Here is a 17,267-nt window from a genome sequence, read left to right as displayed (position 1 = left end):
CTTTAAATATAGGGCTCCAGGGATTTTCAGATATGCAAGTCTATGTAGTGAGTTTGATCTACACAAGTTGTTGTTCAGTCATTTTTCAGTCATGTCCAACTCCTCATGACCCATTTGGGGTTTTCTTGGCAAAGATACTTGAGTAATTTGCTTGTTTCTAGTTTATTTTGCAATTGAGATGAAATGGAGGCAAACTGGGTGAAGTGACTTGCTCAGGATTACATAGTAAGTGTCTAAGGTCAGATGCAAACTTAGAAAGATGAGTCTTTCTGACCCTAGGCCTGGCACATATATACTGTGCCACTTAGCTGCTCCATCTATACAAAAGGCTCTTATAAATTGAAGGGTTGCCGTTTCTCCAGATTATGATAATTTATACTAGTAATTAAGAAAGGCATTCTGCTGGGAAGATTACTCAGTTGGTAAGCATCCATATTTGAATAATAATACAATTTAGTGGCATTAACTAGTTGTGATCTGAATTTTCCATTTAAAAATAGGCATTGAGATTTTTGGTTTTCAGCTTAAACAAACTAGAGGAATATAGAGCTTGTGATTACTATGTACTGTTAAAGCCATCCTCTGATTATGGAAATAATTTTCCATTTAATTAAGCAATAAACATTTATTAAGCTCCTTCTGTGTGGCAGGCACTGTGTCAGGTCCTGGGACTACCAACACAAAAGTCAGATAATGAGGAAGTGGAGACAACAGGTATATACATATGCATATACAAGATAGATAAAAGTTAGAGATAAAGTGATTTTTAGAAGAAATAAATAGGAATAGAGGTGGAATGGATGGGAAACAAGAAGGCTTTAGAAATTAGAAAGAGACTAGTGATTCTAAAAAGCAGTGATGAGAAGAAGAAAGTGAATTCTAGACAAAGAGGTTTGTTTGGGAGCCAGTGGAGTTTATTGAGTAGGCGAATGACAGTGTCAAATCTGCCCTTTAGTAAAAATCACTTTGAGGGCTGTGTGAAGAATTGTTTGAGAAGAGAGAGAGAGAGAGAGAGAGAGAGAGAGAGAGAGAGAGAGAGAGAGAGAGAGAGAGAGAGAGAGAGACAGACAGACAGACACAGACACAGACAGACACTTGAGGCAGAGAGACCATGAAGGAGGCAATGGGTGAGAGGTAATGATAGCCATGTGAGTGGAATGAAAGGGATGTGAAATGACAAGATTTATTCTCTGCTTGGGCTACATAAGATAAATGAAAATGGAGATTTAAAAAATGATTCAAAAATTAGAAGTGCAGAATCCTAGGCAAAGGTAATCTTGTTTGACTCCATTATGGCACCATTCTATGATTATGAGATTAACATTGAAAGGACCTACTTTTCTTTTAACTTTGTGTCCATGACAAGATGAAGGTCTCCAAAATGTTGCAGTCATACTGTATTCTAGGTATGTACAAATAATATATAATAATAATAATAATAGGCTGGAGCAAACAGCAACAAAAAGAATGAAAATGCTATATTGTGATCTACACTCAGTTCCCAGTCCTTTCTCTGGGTATAGATGATTCTTTATCACAACTTCATTGAAACTAGCCTGAATCATCTCGTTATTTGAAAAGAGCCAGGGCCATCAGTACTGATCATCATATAATCATATTGCCATGTACAATGATCTGGTTCTTCTCACTTCTCTCACTCACCATCAGTTCATGTCAGTCTCTTCAGGGCTCTCTGAAATCATCCTGCTGATTGTTTCTTCTAATATAATAATATTCCCTAACATTCATATGTCATAACTCATTCAGCCATTCCCCAACTGATGGGTATCCACTCAGTTTCAAGTTTCTTGCCACTACAAAAAAGGCTGCCATAAACATTTTTGCACATCTGGGTCCCTTTCCCTCCTTTATGATTTCTTTGAGATACAAGCCAAGTAGAAACACTGCTAGAGCAAAGGATATATACAGTTTGATAGCCCTTTGGGCATAGTTCCAAATTGTTCTCCAGAATGGTTGGATCCATTCACAGTCCATCAACAATGTATCAGTGTCCCAGTTTTCCTACATCCCCTCCAACATTGTTATTATCTTTTCCTGTCATCTTAGCCTCTTATTTGTGTTTAAAAGTTCTTTTAAAGTTCTTTCAAGAACTCTTGTTCTTGCAATCATTTGGCATTTCTCATTGAAAAAGGAGTGGCTATATTAGCTCTATTATCTTCCTCAGCATATGAACTCAGATCCTTTCTATTCCCAGAGTAACTATAAGTGGTTGTGTTCTTTCCCTTTGCTTACTCATTTTGATTTATTTATTTATTGGCTTTATTTTGTTTTTAGCAGCCATAAATACAATCAAATTCTAGTCCTGAGGTATGGGCAATGATGCTTCAGTCTTCAGGTCCTTGTTACTATCATTTTCTGAGGTTTGTCTCAGGGCCCAGTCTTGAGTTCTTCTCTTTACTCCTGAGCAACAATTAGGGCCCTCCCTGTCCCTCCAGTGGCTGCAAACTATAACTGGCCTCTCTGCCCTGGAACTGAAACCAGGTACTCTGCTCTCCAGCAAGTGCCCAGAGCCAGGAGACTCCCTGATCCTCTGCTACTGCACTTACTAAGTATATATGTGCTAGCCCCAGATCAGGATGCATCCAGGGAGCAGAGGTGCACTTGGCATATACAGTTTGATAGCCCTTTGGGCATAGTTCCAAATTGTCCTCCAGAATGGTTGAACAAAGTCCTTCAATCTTCTACTCAGTCATCAGACCTCCATACTGTGAGATGAACATTTTTAAGGCTGAGGCTGCCTTTCCACTTAGCTGCCCCCAAGCCTTGTTGTTTATTGATCCTGCAGTTGGTCTGGAGGTATTTGCACTGTACATTGCACCTCCATTCCTCAAGTTAGGTTTTTCCTGGAATCTTCTCAAATTATCTTAGGAGGGCAACTTCTTTACACTGTATTTATTTCTATTCTTCTGAAGGGTTTTTTTTTTTGGTTGTTTTTGTTGTTCTGTTCTTTTTTTGTGGAGGAAATTTGAAAGTTTTCTGACTTACTCTACTATGTTCCCAGAGTCTTCCCTTTCCACCTTCTCTAAGTCGTTCAGAGAACAAGTTTCTGAATCAAGATTGTATATATAAAATGAAAATTATTAGGTAACTTTGATATATTTTTATAAATACCTAAAATAAACTGAATATCATATGCATCTCCCTATCTTCATCTCAATTTTAGAATATTTAAAAACAGTCCAATAAATATTTATTAACATTTAATTTGTTCAAGACCTTGAGCTTAACAATGTGGAGAGATAGATACAAAAAAATGAATTATTGGCCTTTAGCAACTTATAAAATAACAGAGAGAATGCATCATGTACGCAGATAAGTAAAACAATACAAGGTGTTCTGTGATAACAGCAAAGATGAATTGCCATTTCCTATTATTGTTTCTTTGTTTTAAAAGGGAGTCATTTGGGGATTTTAAGCAAAAAATTAAAAGCAAACAATCCATTTTTGAAAGGACTGCTTGTTATTTTAATTCAAACTATATTTTATGGGGTAAGAGGTAGGAATAATGCTTGTTGCTGGAGCAGCATAGGATTGGGGCTTCATGGTTGAGCATTAAAGAGGAGAGAAAAAAGCAGACAATGAGGTAAATTATACTTAAGGATTCATAGATTTAGAGATGGGAAGGATCGAAGATACCAAAAATGTTTTTATTTTATAGGCAAGAAAACTTGAGGTGGAGAGAGGTTGAGTGATTTTCCCAAGATGACACAGATCATAAGTGAAAGAAACTTCTGCCTACAAAACCAATGATCTTTCCTTTGTATCACATGGCTTCATTTTCAATATTTTAAGACTTTTTCAAGTTTGATGGAATGAGCACTGCCAGGTCCTGATTAGTGCAAATAATACATCCTCATGAAATGGTTGCATTACAAATTTGTATTGCCTATTCCATTGAATTGGAACTAATGATCATATTTTATGTAATTATTACTTCAATCTGAATGTGTGTAAGCACTTCAGAAGATTCATTATTTGTATAATTCAGGGCCTAGCTGTGTCCTTTTCCAGTGAAACCTAAATCTGTATCTCCTTGGTTTAGTAAGTAATCTTTGAGAGTTGCAGTGCCTTCCCTCCCCCAATCCACCAAGTTGGCCAGGCTGTGGTTGAGTCTCTTCAAATCTAGGTCGATCCTTAGATAACAAAATATACTGTTTGTCCTTAGCCCCTGCACTCAAGACCATTCAGCAGTGGCTTTTCAGATCTTATGTTCTTGTTGGTACGACTGGGCAGTGCCCTAGGCAACTCTATAAGACTGCAAGTTTCTCAGAAGTTTATTATCCTACACTGGGAGAGGTAGTTCCTTATACTAATATAATCAGTCTAATCTCTTTCCTTATGATAAACATAACACTAGTGATGTATATATACATAAATAAAATGCATGAATAAATTTAACTCATAGCTTGATAATTCTGACTTGCATTTTGTGTCCAAAGATTTTTTAAAATTTTCTTTTTAAATTTTGGGGAGTCAATTACTTAGACTTTGTGGGATAGGAATGAATGGCCTATAACTATTGGATTTCCAGTTGTGATTTCAAGGTGATATGAATATGTAAGGGTGCATGGATTTTGATCTAGGCATGCAAGTAGGAATGGGCAAAAATCGAAACTGAATATCAATAAGACAGTTCTGTGTAACTTGTAAGTTAGCCTGTTGGTTCTGCCTATATGTTATCCTTTTTTATTCCATCAGAGCAACTGAAAAGCATAATCCTACAGAAATGAAAGATGTTGAACATCATTGGTCTTTGCTTAACTTTTTTTTCTTATTGACTACTTGATTCTAATCTAATCTAATATATGTATATATATTTTACTGATTTTAGATTTTGAGGGACTGTATTTACTCCTTTATTTAGTCATTTTAGCCATGTCCTATTCTTCATAACCCCATTTGGAGTTTCTTGGCAAGGATACTAGAGTAGTTTTCCATTTCCTTCTCCAGCTCATTTTACAGATGAGGAAACTGAGTCAAACAGGGTGAACTGGCTTGTCCAATGTCATACAGCTAATAAGTGTTGGAAGCTAGATTCAGCCTTATGAAGATGAGTCTTCCTAACTTCAAGCCCATCACTGTATCCACTGCGTCACCTAGCTGCCAGTATTTATTAACATAAATTGTTAGGGTTTGACAGAACCTTGGTTACACAATAAGATATTCACCATGTTTGACAAATTTTGTTTCAGGGGAATTATCTTTTTTGCTGGGTTGTTCTTGAAATCAAGATCAATGGTCTTTTAAAACTGAATAACTCAGAGTGACTGATATCATTATCTCCAGAAGGTTGCTATAGCAATAAGTGGTTTGGTTGCACTTTGTAATAGGTTGTGCAGTGGGTTGGTGTAAAAGGATCCTGTTAATTCAGTAGAGTCTCTGCTAGAGTAATTTAATTAAGCTCCAGTAGAAAGAGAACCAGATTATTTAGAGACAATACATCTCCCAACCTGTAAAATCAAGTGGGGGGGGAGAGGGTGGTTCAATTAATAACACATCATTGCTTTTAATGTTTTTGGAACTGAATTTAAAATAATTTGTGCAGCTTAAAAAGTACATTTTAGGTTTTTGTGCTAATAGTTAGCATTTATATATCATTTTACATATCTATGTTGTGAAAAGGTGGTGACCAAAAATAAAGCAAAAGTGCTATTTTAAGTTGGTAGGTTTCTTAGATGAAACCATCAGTCACCATTGTCAATAACATTTCACTAAGGAACACATGAGGACAAATGACTATAGAGACTATCTAAACAACGATTTTGGGGGAGTAGGGAAAGGCTAGAAATTAGTCTTATTTTCAATCATGAGCTACCTATGCTATTGTTCTTGACAGTATTTGCATATTGAATTAACAAGAGATATCTCTCTCCTCAATGCCCAAGAACATGTACCATTATAGAACATAATCCTGCATATTATCTATCATATTATTTAAAAAAAAAAGATGCCTCTGTTCCTCGAGGAATTCATCATTTAAAATCATGATTTCAATTTTGTGGTTATCAAATTCAAGAAATTTGTGTTCTACATAACCCTTGCTGCAGAAATCTGCCCTGATTATGTATACGTTAAATGCAGAATTATTTATCCAGACTCTGATTTCTTCTCTTTTTCTTTGATGTTTCTCTCATTTCTACTCCACATTCCACCATTTTTAATGCCTGCACTCCTGCCTCTCCATCTGTCTGCTTGCCTGCCTGTCTGTCTGTCTCTCCAAACTTCTGTAGGCTGTAGAATTTTTCCTATGTGGCCATTATAAGTCTGATATTGACCTAGTTTCCAGCTCTAATTATTGATGCTATTGGAGTTCATATCATCCCTTTGGCGCCATCTGGAGGCATTCTATATAATGTGCATCTATGGATGGATGTTGAATACTTGGTATATTCTTCTGGTGAATTTTGGTAACAAAATTGAGACATTGCATCCATTAAAGTTAATGTCAACAAACGTGCACACACTAAGTAGAATTGCAACCTACCAGTAATTGTTTTGCCTGCTTCTTGCCTTATTCAACAATACAGGGCTCAAATGGACCTTTGATCTCCTTAATTTGGATATAATTTTCCAACAATACAAACTGAAATCCATCCTGCTCATGCTGTGTGAATGCGGGTCACGTTTACCCCACGGTTTTGGAGGCTCTTTCTTCTTCTTATGGACATCCCAAGAATATCAGCGTAATGTTTGGGCTTTCCACCGGTCATCCCTCATCCCTGTCACTCAGTTAGCCTATACTTTCATACCTTTCCCTCAGGAAATCTTTTACTCATATTCAACAAAGTTCTTTATTGGTTTTATACTGTAGCCTGATCTTACTCACTGTGTTCTTTTATATTGCCCATTATATGACATTTTTAATTCTTTGAAGACTAATGAGTTTACCATATAAAAATGCTGGTAAAATATTGGTTGAAAAGATGGTCTTTTATTTCTGGGTGAAGCTTGTGACAAAGACACTTTGCAATTTCCTAAAAGCAATTCAATGCAGCCGCCTCATTCTGTCTAATTTTGGGTCTAAAGCATTATCTTCTATACTGTCTGTCCATGAAATACCTATTAATGTACATATGTCATAATTAGGACGTTGGTCACCCACTTGATTTTTCCTATGTGAATGGCCAGGCCAAATTCTTTTGAATAGTTCTTGAAGTTTCTGACAAGTTCTAGAGCTTAATGTAGCCAATATAATGTTATCCACAAAGGAGAATGTGTGGAGCTGTGGTGCCCAAATCAAAACGAAATAGGGAGTACTAAATCATATTAGCCACCCCATGACTGGATTTTGACCATATAATAACATTATTTATATTTTGTTATATTTTTATTTATTTTGTTAAATATTTCCCGAGCACCTTTTAATCTGGTTCAGGCTTCACTTTGGAATGTTGTTGGCTGCACATGAATTTGACACCTCTGATCTGGAGGAGAAGGAACTCAACACTCACTGGAAATCCCTTTTCAACTTGAACTCTGTGCTAGAATTCTTCCATCACAGTGATAAGTACTTTTGGAGAATGTGCATCTTCCTATTTTATACGTGTCTGTTGTTTATAATAAGAGGACCATTGAAGATTATTTCTGAAAGGAAGGAAGGAAAGAAGCATTTATTAAATATTTATCATGTTCCAGGCATTGTGCTAAGTACTTTACAAATATTATTTCATTTAGTCATCATAACAGCTCTGAAAGGATTATTATCATTCCTCTTTTACAATCAAAGAAACTGAGCCAGATAGGAGTTTAAATGACTTCCCCAGGTTATACAGCAAGTAAGAATCTGAATTTAGGTTTGCCTGACTCCAGGCTCACTTAGCTGCCTCTAGGCTATATTTCTGTTATGACTTTCAAGGAATCTTAAATAATTCTGATGTAATGAGCTGGAGATACCTTGTGGGAGGAAGCCTTTAGGATTGTACATGAACACACAATCACATGCTTTTTAATAACAAGCATTAAGCCAAAAAAAGGGAAGCTGCATGGTGCAGTAGAAAGAACACTCCCTCAGGACTTAAAAGTCTTGAATTCAAATGTTGTCTCTGATATATGAGCAAATCACTTTGCCTCCCTGTGCCTCAGTTTTCTTCTTTGAAAAATGAGGAAACTAGCAATGACTTCCAAGGTTTCCTTCCAATGCCAAATCAGTGATCCTATAATTTTGTATTCTTTATATGTCTTTTAGTTAATTGCTAATTTATAAAGCTGTCCATTTAAAAATATTGCTTATGAAAAAAATGGCTATTCTGTTCCCTATTAATAACCTTACTAAGGATGATTTTGTTGCAGGTGAAAATAAATTATATAGGGATATTGTACAAATGGGAAATTAGACATATAAATAGTTGTTGATGTTCTTTCAGTACTTGATATGATGTTGTCATTGATATTGGAATTGAGAAAGTTTGAGATATGTTTTTTTCCCATGCCTTTGGTTTCTTCACTTCCTTTAGATAGCTCATAAATAAAAAGTCATTTGACCTTTAGTGTGCTTTCTTCTATGGACATTTGGTTCAGTGCTGTTATTTTTCTTGTTTTTTATTGTTATTGTTGTCTTTGATGCCATCTATATCCCATCTTTTAGTAAATTTGCTACTGTGATATTCAAGCCTGAGAGTGGTGGTGACTTTGTTGTCCTTTGATGATAGGGATAGTTTATAACAAAAATCTTTGTAAGTTTTTTCCATTTTTCTTTGTTTATTGGGATCTTTCCCTTTTTAACCCTCATTGCTTTTGGGTTGGATTGCCTAGATAAATATCATAATAACTTTTCTTTAAATGTGTTTTTTTTCCTCCTACTCTTCTGCTTTGCTTGTTAAGGCAATCATCAGCTTTTTTGTTAGATTTTACAAATCAATTTATAAGATAAGTCAGTGTTGCCTTTGGCTACCATCTCTCTGTTTAGCAAATAAGTCAGGTATTTGCTGAATGTGATACTTATTTTGATCTCTTAGCTATGGTAATTAATTGAATCACATTGGTTAAATTTCTGTATAACAGTTTGTAATCAGTGCCAATGTCATTTTTGCTAGCCCTTTGTCCATTTTTTATGATTACTTGTTAAATTCTGGATTGGTTTGTTTCAATTGCATGCCATAGTCTTTTTTCATTATTCATTTAAACTTTTTTTTTTTTTTTTTTACCTTTACTCTAACAAGCCATGGTCTGAGTATATGCAGATAGTTGATTTTGAGACTTCCACATCAATAATGCATCTTTTCCTGTCTGTTATAATATAGTAAATTTAATTTTTTGAATTTGCCACATATCGTGAAACACTGATATGTGAAGAAAGTATTCATGACATAAAGGTATAAGATTTTTGTCTCGTTGCTTCTTCCTTGACCCATCTTTTCAATAGATTTCTTACTATTTCAATCTATATTACCTTTGCATTCAAATTACCATATATCATAGAACAATGCAGAACTACTTTCATTTAGGAAAAAAAAACCTTAAGCATGGCAGAAGACAAGGATATATGAATAAAGTCATTTGCTAAGATCTAAGATATAAGTCAATTAATACTGACTATAGTTGAAAAGTAAAGTAGGCAATGAATGTTTTGCTCATATTATTTTGATCAATGGTTCTTTACATGTAACAATGAATTAGTTTTAACAATAATCACATATAGCAGTTGTCTTGACAGGTCAAAATAAGACAAATAATCATCATCCTAGTTCTGTAGCTCAGCTACATAATCTATTGGATAAAGCACTGAGATTAGAATGAGAAAGACTCATCTTGTGAGTTCAAATCCGGTTTCAGGCACTTACTGGCTGGGTGACCCTGAGTTGCCTCAGTTTCTTCATGTGCAAATGATTTGGAGAAGGAAATGACTCTCTGCCAAGAAAGCACCCAAATAGAGTCATAAAGAGTTGGACCTGGCTGAAAACAATTGAACAACAAAAATAATACTATGGAGCTAGAAGAAATCTTAGAGGTCATTTCACCCAACTTCTTCATTTTACAAATGAGGAAACTGAGTTCCTGGAGGGGGAGGTGATTTACTCATGATCCCATGGCATTAATGGCAGATATGAGGATTTGAACCAGGTCAAGTCTGAAGCAAGCTAAGTCATAAATTTAATGAGGAAAAAAGAAATGGACCTGCTCCTCCCTGTTTGTACATCCTAAATGACCAACAATTCTAGGAAAATCTGTACTCAGAAAGGAGATACTGAGTGTGTTCTCTTGCTTATTAATACCCAGAATTCTGCATCTGAATTTCTGAGTTCTACTGGAACCTTTTTGGTATTTGAACATTAGGAGTAAGGTTAAATGTATTTTCCTTCTCCCTGTGACTTTATTGCTCATTCTAAGAAGATTATTATAAAGTAATTCACAGGGAGAACAAACCTCTATTTTTAAAAATGAATCATCTATCATATATATGTATGACATCTTTGGTGTCTGGGGAGCTGGACATTTAGGATTTCCTTCTATGGGTACTGAGTCATGTCTTTTGATTCTGAATTATTTTGAAAACTGTTTTGTAAGATTTCTTTCTGAATCAAGTTCATTTATTTATTTAATGCTCATTTTTCCCTCCAGGATATCCTGTGAAAGCTCTTGAGCTTGTTTACAGGTTGCCCAGTATTAACAATATAACCACTGCAGCTCTGTTTATTTGTCAGTCAGCTCTCTAGCTTGTTGGCTTGCAAGAAATTACAAACTAAGAATCTACTCAGTGTCAGATTTTTGGGAGGAAATTGATTTAAGTTCCCTTTTAGTTTCTTTTTTCTCAAAGAGGACAAGAAATCAGCAGCCACGTATTATAATTTTTCAACAGACACTAATGAGAAATATCCATTTTACAGAGCCTGAGGATCTGGTGTCCGGCAAATCACCACCTGAAAGAGAAGATGTGAAGGTAATTATTTTTCCATTTGTACTCTTTTGCCAGTGCCTGAACAGTTGAAACAAGAAAATTGGCATTTGAAAAATATTCTCAGTCATAATGAACAATTATTTGGAAACTTTCCACAATTACATTAAAAATGGTTTGAAATTTTTTTTTCATGGAAATAGGTATCTTGATCCTTCATGATCAAATCAAATTATCTTTCTAGATTGTTTCCTATGGAAGATAATGCAGAAAATCATCCCCAAATAAATTTATCCCTTGAAACTAGCTATTTGCAAATGATTGCTAGCAGTATCATTGAAAATGAATTTAAATCATGAAAGTCCTTTTTGAGAACACAATAATTTGTGAGAAGCTTTAAAATACCACCCCTAGGAATCAATCCCTTTCATGTTTTCTTCTTTTAAACACGAGTCCTTAAATTTAACCCATTCAAATGTATTTCAGGCTGATTTTGTGTTATGTTAGTAACCTGTTCTCTAATAATATTTTCCAAAGTGACTTATCCAGGTTATACAACATGGGAATAATTTATATGTAAATGGTATAGGGGAAAATCTTTTTTTTTTCCCTAGTGCTTAACAGATCCTGTGGTTCAGCCAACTGAAAATGAAGACCTCGACTTTGGTAGGTATTTAAATATCATTTCCCATTGTTTCAACTAGTGTTGGCGTGAAGTTTTGTATTATAATAATTCCATTTTTGTTGTTGTTTGGTAATTTTTCAGTTATGTCAGACTTTTTATAACCCATTTGAGATTTTCTTGGCAAAGATACTGGACTGGTTTGCCATTTCTTTCTCCAATTCATTTTTCAGATGAGGAAACTGAGGCAAACAAGATTAAATGATTTGTCTGCGATCCAGAAAATCAGATTAAAAGAAGGTAGAGTAGATATAGGTTCCTTATGGAACATATAATCTTTTCTTCTGACCCCTAACTTAGTTTATTTTCACTTGCAGTGAAATATTGCCAGGGCTTTCTCCTTGAGTTCCTGTATGTTTAGTGCTTCTTTTTGACAGCAGAAGGCAGAAGCAGCAGAGACATAAATGCTCTGACCTTCATCAAAGGACTCCAAAATAAGTTGAGATGTCTACATTGGACATTTGGAGCCACTATGGGTATGATGCCTAAAGGTTGGGGCCATGTCCTTGCTCAGATTGTAGTCTGTTCGGGAGAATCTGTTTAAATACTTCCCATGGCTTTTTGTTGCTATTTCTTCCCTCAAAGTAGTTTCTGTTTTTCTCCCCCACTCTTTTCCCTTGTTTGCCAGGGCTCTGTTTAGGAGCCTGAAAAGGGCTTATGAAGCTGTCTAAGGAATTGGAGGCAATGACAAATAACTAATCCTAATTGCTTGGGTACTAAAATGTGTGAATAGTTAGCTTTAAAGTAGCAAATCCTGGAAGATATGGTTGTATATGACTAATATCTGTAAATAAATAAGAAAAAATGTGATAAATTCTTTCTTTTTTTAGTCAATAAATTTATTTGGACTAGATGAAGAGCTGATTAAAAACAACAAAAGTCATCCTATTCCAGTCCATTTCTAGTAACTAGAGAGGGGAGTAGAGAGTAGTGACCTGGAGGAGTCAGTAGCTAAGATTGGAGGAACTCCCTGATGAAACATTCAGAGTACAGCAAGACAAGAAGGTTCATTTCAAGCTACATGAATGCGTGAAGGCCCTTGGCGAATTTGGCAGACGTGTTGGTAAAAAAATGTGTTCGGAAATCATAAAGTACAAAACAGAACAGAAAGGAAGTACACACAGTGGTGGTTCAGTCAGCTGCTAGTCCTTGGCCTTCAGCCAGAAGTAGACTGGATGTTTCATTCTTCCTAAGGTATCATAGGAATTAGGCAGAATTCCTATGACAGAAATTAGACAAACCAAAAGAAAAAAAAAGTGCATTTTAATATTTTTGTTCTTTGGGATGAAAAAAATAATTTATTCATAGGGGGCATATAGTAGAAAGGGCAAGGAAAACAAGAAGCCCAAACATATATGTCTGTCATGGGTCACTGGTGCCTGAAGCATCACTCTTACACATACAAGATAGGTAATCTATAAATTGCATCATGCGCTGAGGAATGTTGATTTTATAGAGCGTTTACCAAGTTATATGAGAGAGAGTGATGTTTATCTGTTAAAAAAAGGCTTAAAAAGTTGTTTTCATAAGTTTCCATATGTTAAATAATAACTGAGATATATTTTAGAAACTAATTGTTATGATGTTCTACACTTAGCACAGTACTTACCACAGTGTAAATGCCTAATAAAATGCTGTCTTATTCATTTTTCGATTCTTTGTCATTGGCAACAGCACCTCAAAGATAGAACTGAAATGAAAGATTTAAGAGAGATGATAAGAGCCTATAGTGTATGTATGAGACATCAATCCTTTGACTAGTGAGAGAAGGAAGGAAAAGAAAGAAACAAGAATGAACATACCATGTGCCAGGTACTATGCTATGATTTACAAATATTAAATTCATTTCATTCTCACAGCAATTCTGGGAGGTAGGTACTATCATTACCCCCATTTTACAGTTGAGGAAACTGAGGCAGACATTATTTAAATGGTTTATCCAGGGTAACACACCTCAAAACTGTCTGAGACTAGATTTAAACTCAGAATTTCTTGCCTCCAAGAGTAGCCTCCATTCACTGTGCCATTTATCTGTCTCCAATAAGAAAGGTACAATATCTTATGATGACATCTTTTTTGGGGGTGCCAAATTCAAACTGTTGATTTTTGAGAATTCCCCCCTCTCCCCTAAATAGGTAAAGAGACAACCTGATATAATGAATGAAGAAAATACAGGGTAGTAAGATAAAAAGTGTATGGCAAAGGTTAAGACTCAAAAAAAAAAAGTAAACAGCACTATATGCCATAGGGAATTAATTGGAATATTTGGAAATCTTATTGATTCAAATCGAGTCCTAGTTGTAAACAAAGATAAATACCTCATCTCTGAAGTAAACAATCTCTGTGGAGGAAGGTGTCTATTACATCATTTCTTCTTTTGAAATATTTAGTCTTAAAAAAGCCAACTTAATATTTGGTTTGAGGTTTAAAATAATAAAGATAAAAGGAAGTATAATTGTGATGGTTTTCTTCTCTTAATTAGTTTAATTACATGCCAACTTCCATCCTTGAATCTTTTGTCCCCTTGTTCTATCACTCTTCATGCTGTGCCAAACCACACCCCTGAGTTAACCCTATTACCCACCTTTTCTCCTTTTACTCATATAGTAAGATCATTAGAGAAATCATACCTTGGGGCTATAGTTGGTCCACTATAAATTTGTCATCTAACCTTAATTGTGTTCTTACTCCTGTAACCTCTAGGATAAAATCTATACTGCATTGAGAATTTAAAATTCTTTACAGTCTGATTCAAGTTTACCTTTCTAGACTAAGTATGCATTGTCCTTTCATGCTGGTTCCAACTAATGAAAACAGCCTACTTTGTTCCATAAACTCATCATTCTATTTCCTGGGCTCCATGCCTTGCAATCCTGAGCTTCAAGTCCCAATTTAGGTGCCATTTTTTAAGGGAAACCTTTCCTGATACTCTTCATTTTTAGGAAGAAAGGAAGGAACTAGGCATTTTTTTAGGCATCTACCACATGGTAGTCAGTTGCTTTTATTATCCCCATTATATTGATTAAACTGATTGATAACTGATAGCTAATTGATATTTAACTAATTGATAAACTGATCAACTCAACTAATTAATCTGAGACAGAAGTTAAGTGACATGTCCAATGTCATCTAACTATTTAACTTAGATCTTCCTGACTCTAGGTCCAATGCTCATATTAGTTGATTAGTAAGCACTTATTTAATTGAATAAAGAAGAATAAATCTAGAGTGAACTAAAGTTTGTGTAATGTGGTTCTCATAGATAATCATAGTGTGCCAATTTGAATTACTACATGATGAGGAAATGCTATTTAGAGTGGATCTTGGGTAGGTAGAACAAGGTAGAACAGTTGACTTTAGAAAGCATAAACTAAAATTGTTGCAATTATAATTTGTCTGCCACAAATTTATTGGCTAAAAAATGTCTTTAATTTACTGAGGTCTGGAGAATAGAGACATACAGTAAAGTAAGAATTGTTGCGTGAATGAATTTTATTGGTTCATTGGTTTGTCTCACAGGCATCTTTAATGTATGCAAAATTGAAGATGGAGAAGAATTATGAGTCATGATAACATGTAGGGGTCTAAAGAGAAGGAGAGCAGAAGAATCTCATTTATATGTTTGAGTTTTTCCACTGGGGCTGAATGAGATCAATACCAGGGGTATTTAGTTAGATCCAGAAGAGAAAAAATGACATGATTCATCAATATGGGATTAAAGTAATAATAACATTTCTAGAATACTTGGTGAATACAGATACTTTCCTCATAACAGCTCTGAGAAAGAGGTGGTTAATTATTGTCACCATGTTAAAAACCTGAGGAAACTGAGGTTTTTACAGGGTAGTGACTTGTCTAGGGTCACATTGCTAGTGTCTGAGGTAGAATTTCAACCTCAGGGTTCCTGACTCCAAATGTCTCATTCCTTGATAGATTACACTATCATAAATGAATATGCCTGAAACAACTCCTCATAAACTGAGGCATATAGGGTTCTCTATACATAAACTATAAATGTCTCATATTGCATTGTACCAATTGAAGCTTTAAAGTTACATGAAAGCGCCATCTACAGAGAATCACTGCAAGTATCTAACATTAAAAATTTTTTTTTCATGATGTTTATGATAAATGGATTTTATAGAGTGTTTTGGTTTATACATGTGGTTTGAATCAGACCACACCAACTTCCTTTTTTATTTCCTATGCCTCTGAAACTTTATGTAATTAATTATAGGTAATATAAAGCAGAGAACTTCTCTTAGTTATTTGGGTTTAGGTTTTAGGGGTACTGAGGCCAAAGATGAACATATAGCTAAATTTAGAGAGATGGAAACACCCTGACCACTTGTCAAGAAAAGCTCCCAGACTGACAGGGAAGAAAAGGAGACAGAAGTACAGAGCAGGATGTGATGCTTTTCAGATTGTATAATTTTAAAAATACAAACTTTTTTTTTGTTTTAGGTAAGACCAAGAGAAAAATATCCTCTGAACAGGAAGGATTTTTTTTTTTTAATAAAGGGAAGCTTGTAGAAAATAATTGGAAGAAAAACTCCAAGTGAAACAGCCATGTAATGAAAAAGACCATGTAGTAATGGTAGTAGAAATAATGATAATGATAAACAAATCACTTTGTAAATAAGAGATTTGCAGCTTCAATGCAATCTTTATTATACTATGATATGGACATGCTTTAAAAATTCAACAAAATAATAAACAGTTCACATTTCTATAGCATAATAATTTTATTAATAATTCTGTTAGAGTCATGTAATATTATTACTTCCAATTTTCAGATGCGAAAACTGAGATTCAGAGAACTTACTTTACTTGTTTAGGGTCACATGATTAATCAATGTCAGAGTTAAGATTTTGGTTGATATTTCTCCTGACTCAGGGTCCAGTGTGATTCGATTTTCTCCCACACTGTCTAGAATGTTGGGTCTATATGAGAAAGTTTGAGCAAGTAATTATATATATATATACACACACACATACACACACATATATTTATATAAAATTTATCTTGCAGTTGTGATATAAGGGCATGAACTTCAGAGAAAATCTGAGGAATGGTGATAATTGAAAGAATTTATAATTTGGCATATAATCAAGTAACAAGCCTAATTAGGTCACAACATTATTTCCCCCCTCGTATCAAAATAATGTTTGGAGAAGGAATGAAGACTATACGACTACAGAAGTCTTTTTTTCCAATTTTCTGTGAAAATGAAGCTTTTGAAGTGTCTCACATACATTGGCTTCCTTATTTCTTTTATCATGGTTCAAAACCATATTGGTTTCTTTGTTTTGTTAATTATGATTCAGAACCCTAGGAGCTTATTCAACCTTAACCTATAAGACTTGGGGTTTTAGGCTTTAGTTTTTATCTCTTTCCCATAGAGACATTACTAGGGTTTTTTCATTTGGAGTAAATATATATATATATATATATATATATATATAGTGGTGACAATATTTCAAGGTGAACTCACTCATCTATATTGATGTCCTGAGACAAAGTCCCATTCACCCTGTTTTGGCTTTAATTATCCATGTACCTAAGACTGAAATCTAAAGAGCATCACTTAATAGGTTTTTTTTTTAATTTTAAAAATTTTAAGTCCAGTGTAAAAAGCAAGGGTTCAAATCTTATTTTCCTGGAAGATGTTTTCATCTTGAATTGTTCATAGATCTTTTCTTTGTGCCCTAGGCTATATAGAAGCTTCCACT

At 34.7% G+C, this 17,267-nt stretch overlaps 1 protein-coding gene across 1 annotated transcript in view; it reads left to right on the top strand.

The window, feature by feature from the left end:
- The window catches only part of LOC127558906 (rho guanine nucleotide exchange factor 28-like), a 188,461-nt gene extending 172,193 nt beyond the window's left edge, over positions 1 to 16,268 (top strand). The window contains exons 9-11 of the mRNA XM_051992288.1: positions 10,845 to 10,897; positions 11,467 to 11,518; positions 15,999 to 16,268. Of these exons, the coding sequence (XP_051848248.1) occupies positions 10,845 to 10,897; positions 11,467 to 11,518; positions 15,999 to 16,096 (203 nt within the window). The 3' untranslated portion in view covers positions 16,097 to 16,268. The remainder of the gene's footprint in view (positions 1 to 10,844; positions 10,898 to 11,466; positions 11,519 to 15,998) is intronic.
- The last annotated feature ends 999 nt before the right edge of the window (positions 16,269 to 17,267 follow it).

This window comes from Antechinus flavipes, chromosome 1 (genome assembly GCF_016432865.1).
Source record: "Antechinus flavipes isolate AdamAnt ecotype Samford, QLD, Australia chromosome 1, AdamAnt_v2, whole genome shotgun sequence".
NCBI lineage: Eukaryota > Metazoa > Chordata > Mammalia > Dasyuromorphia > Dasyuridae > Antechinus > Antechinus flavipes.
Note: the sequence above shows the minus strand (reverse complement) of the source record. Positions and strands in the feature narration are given on the sequence as shown.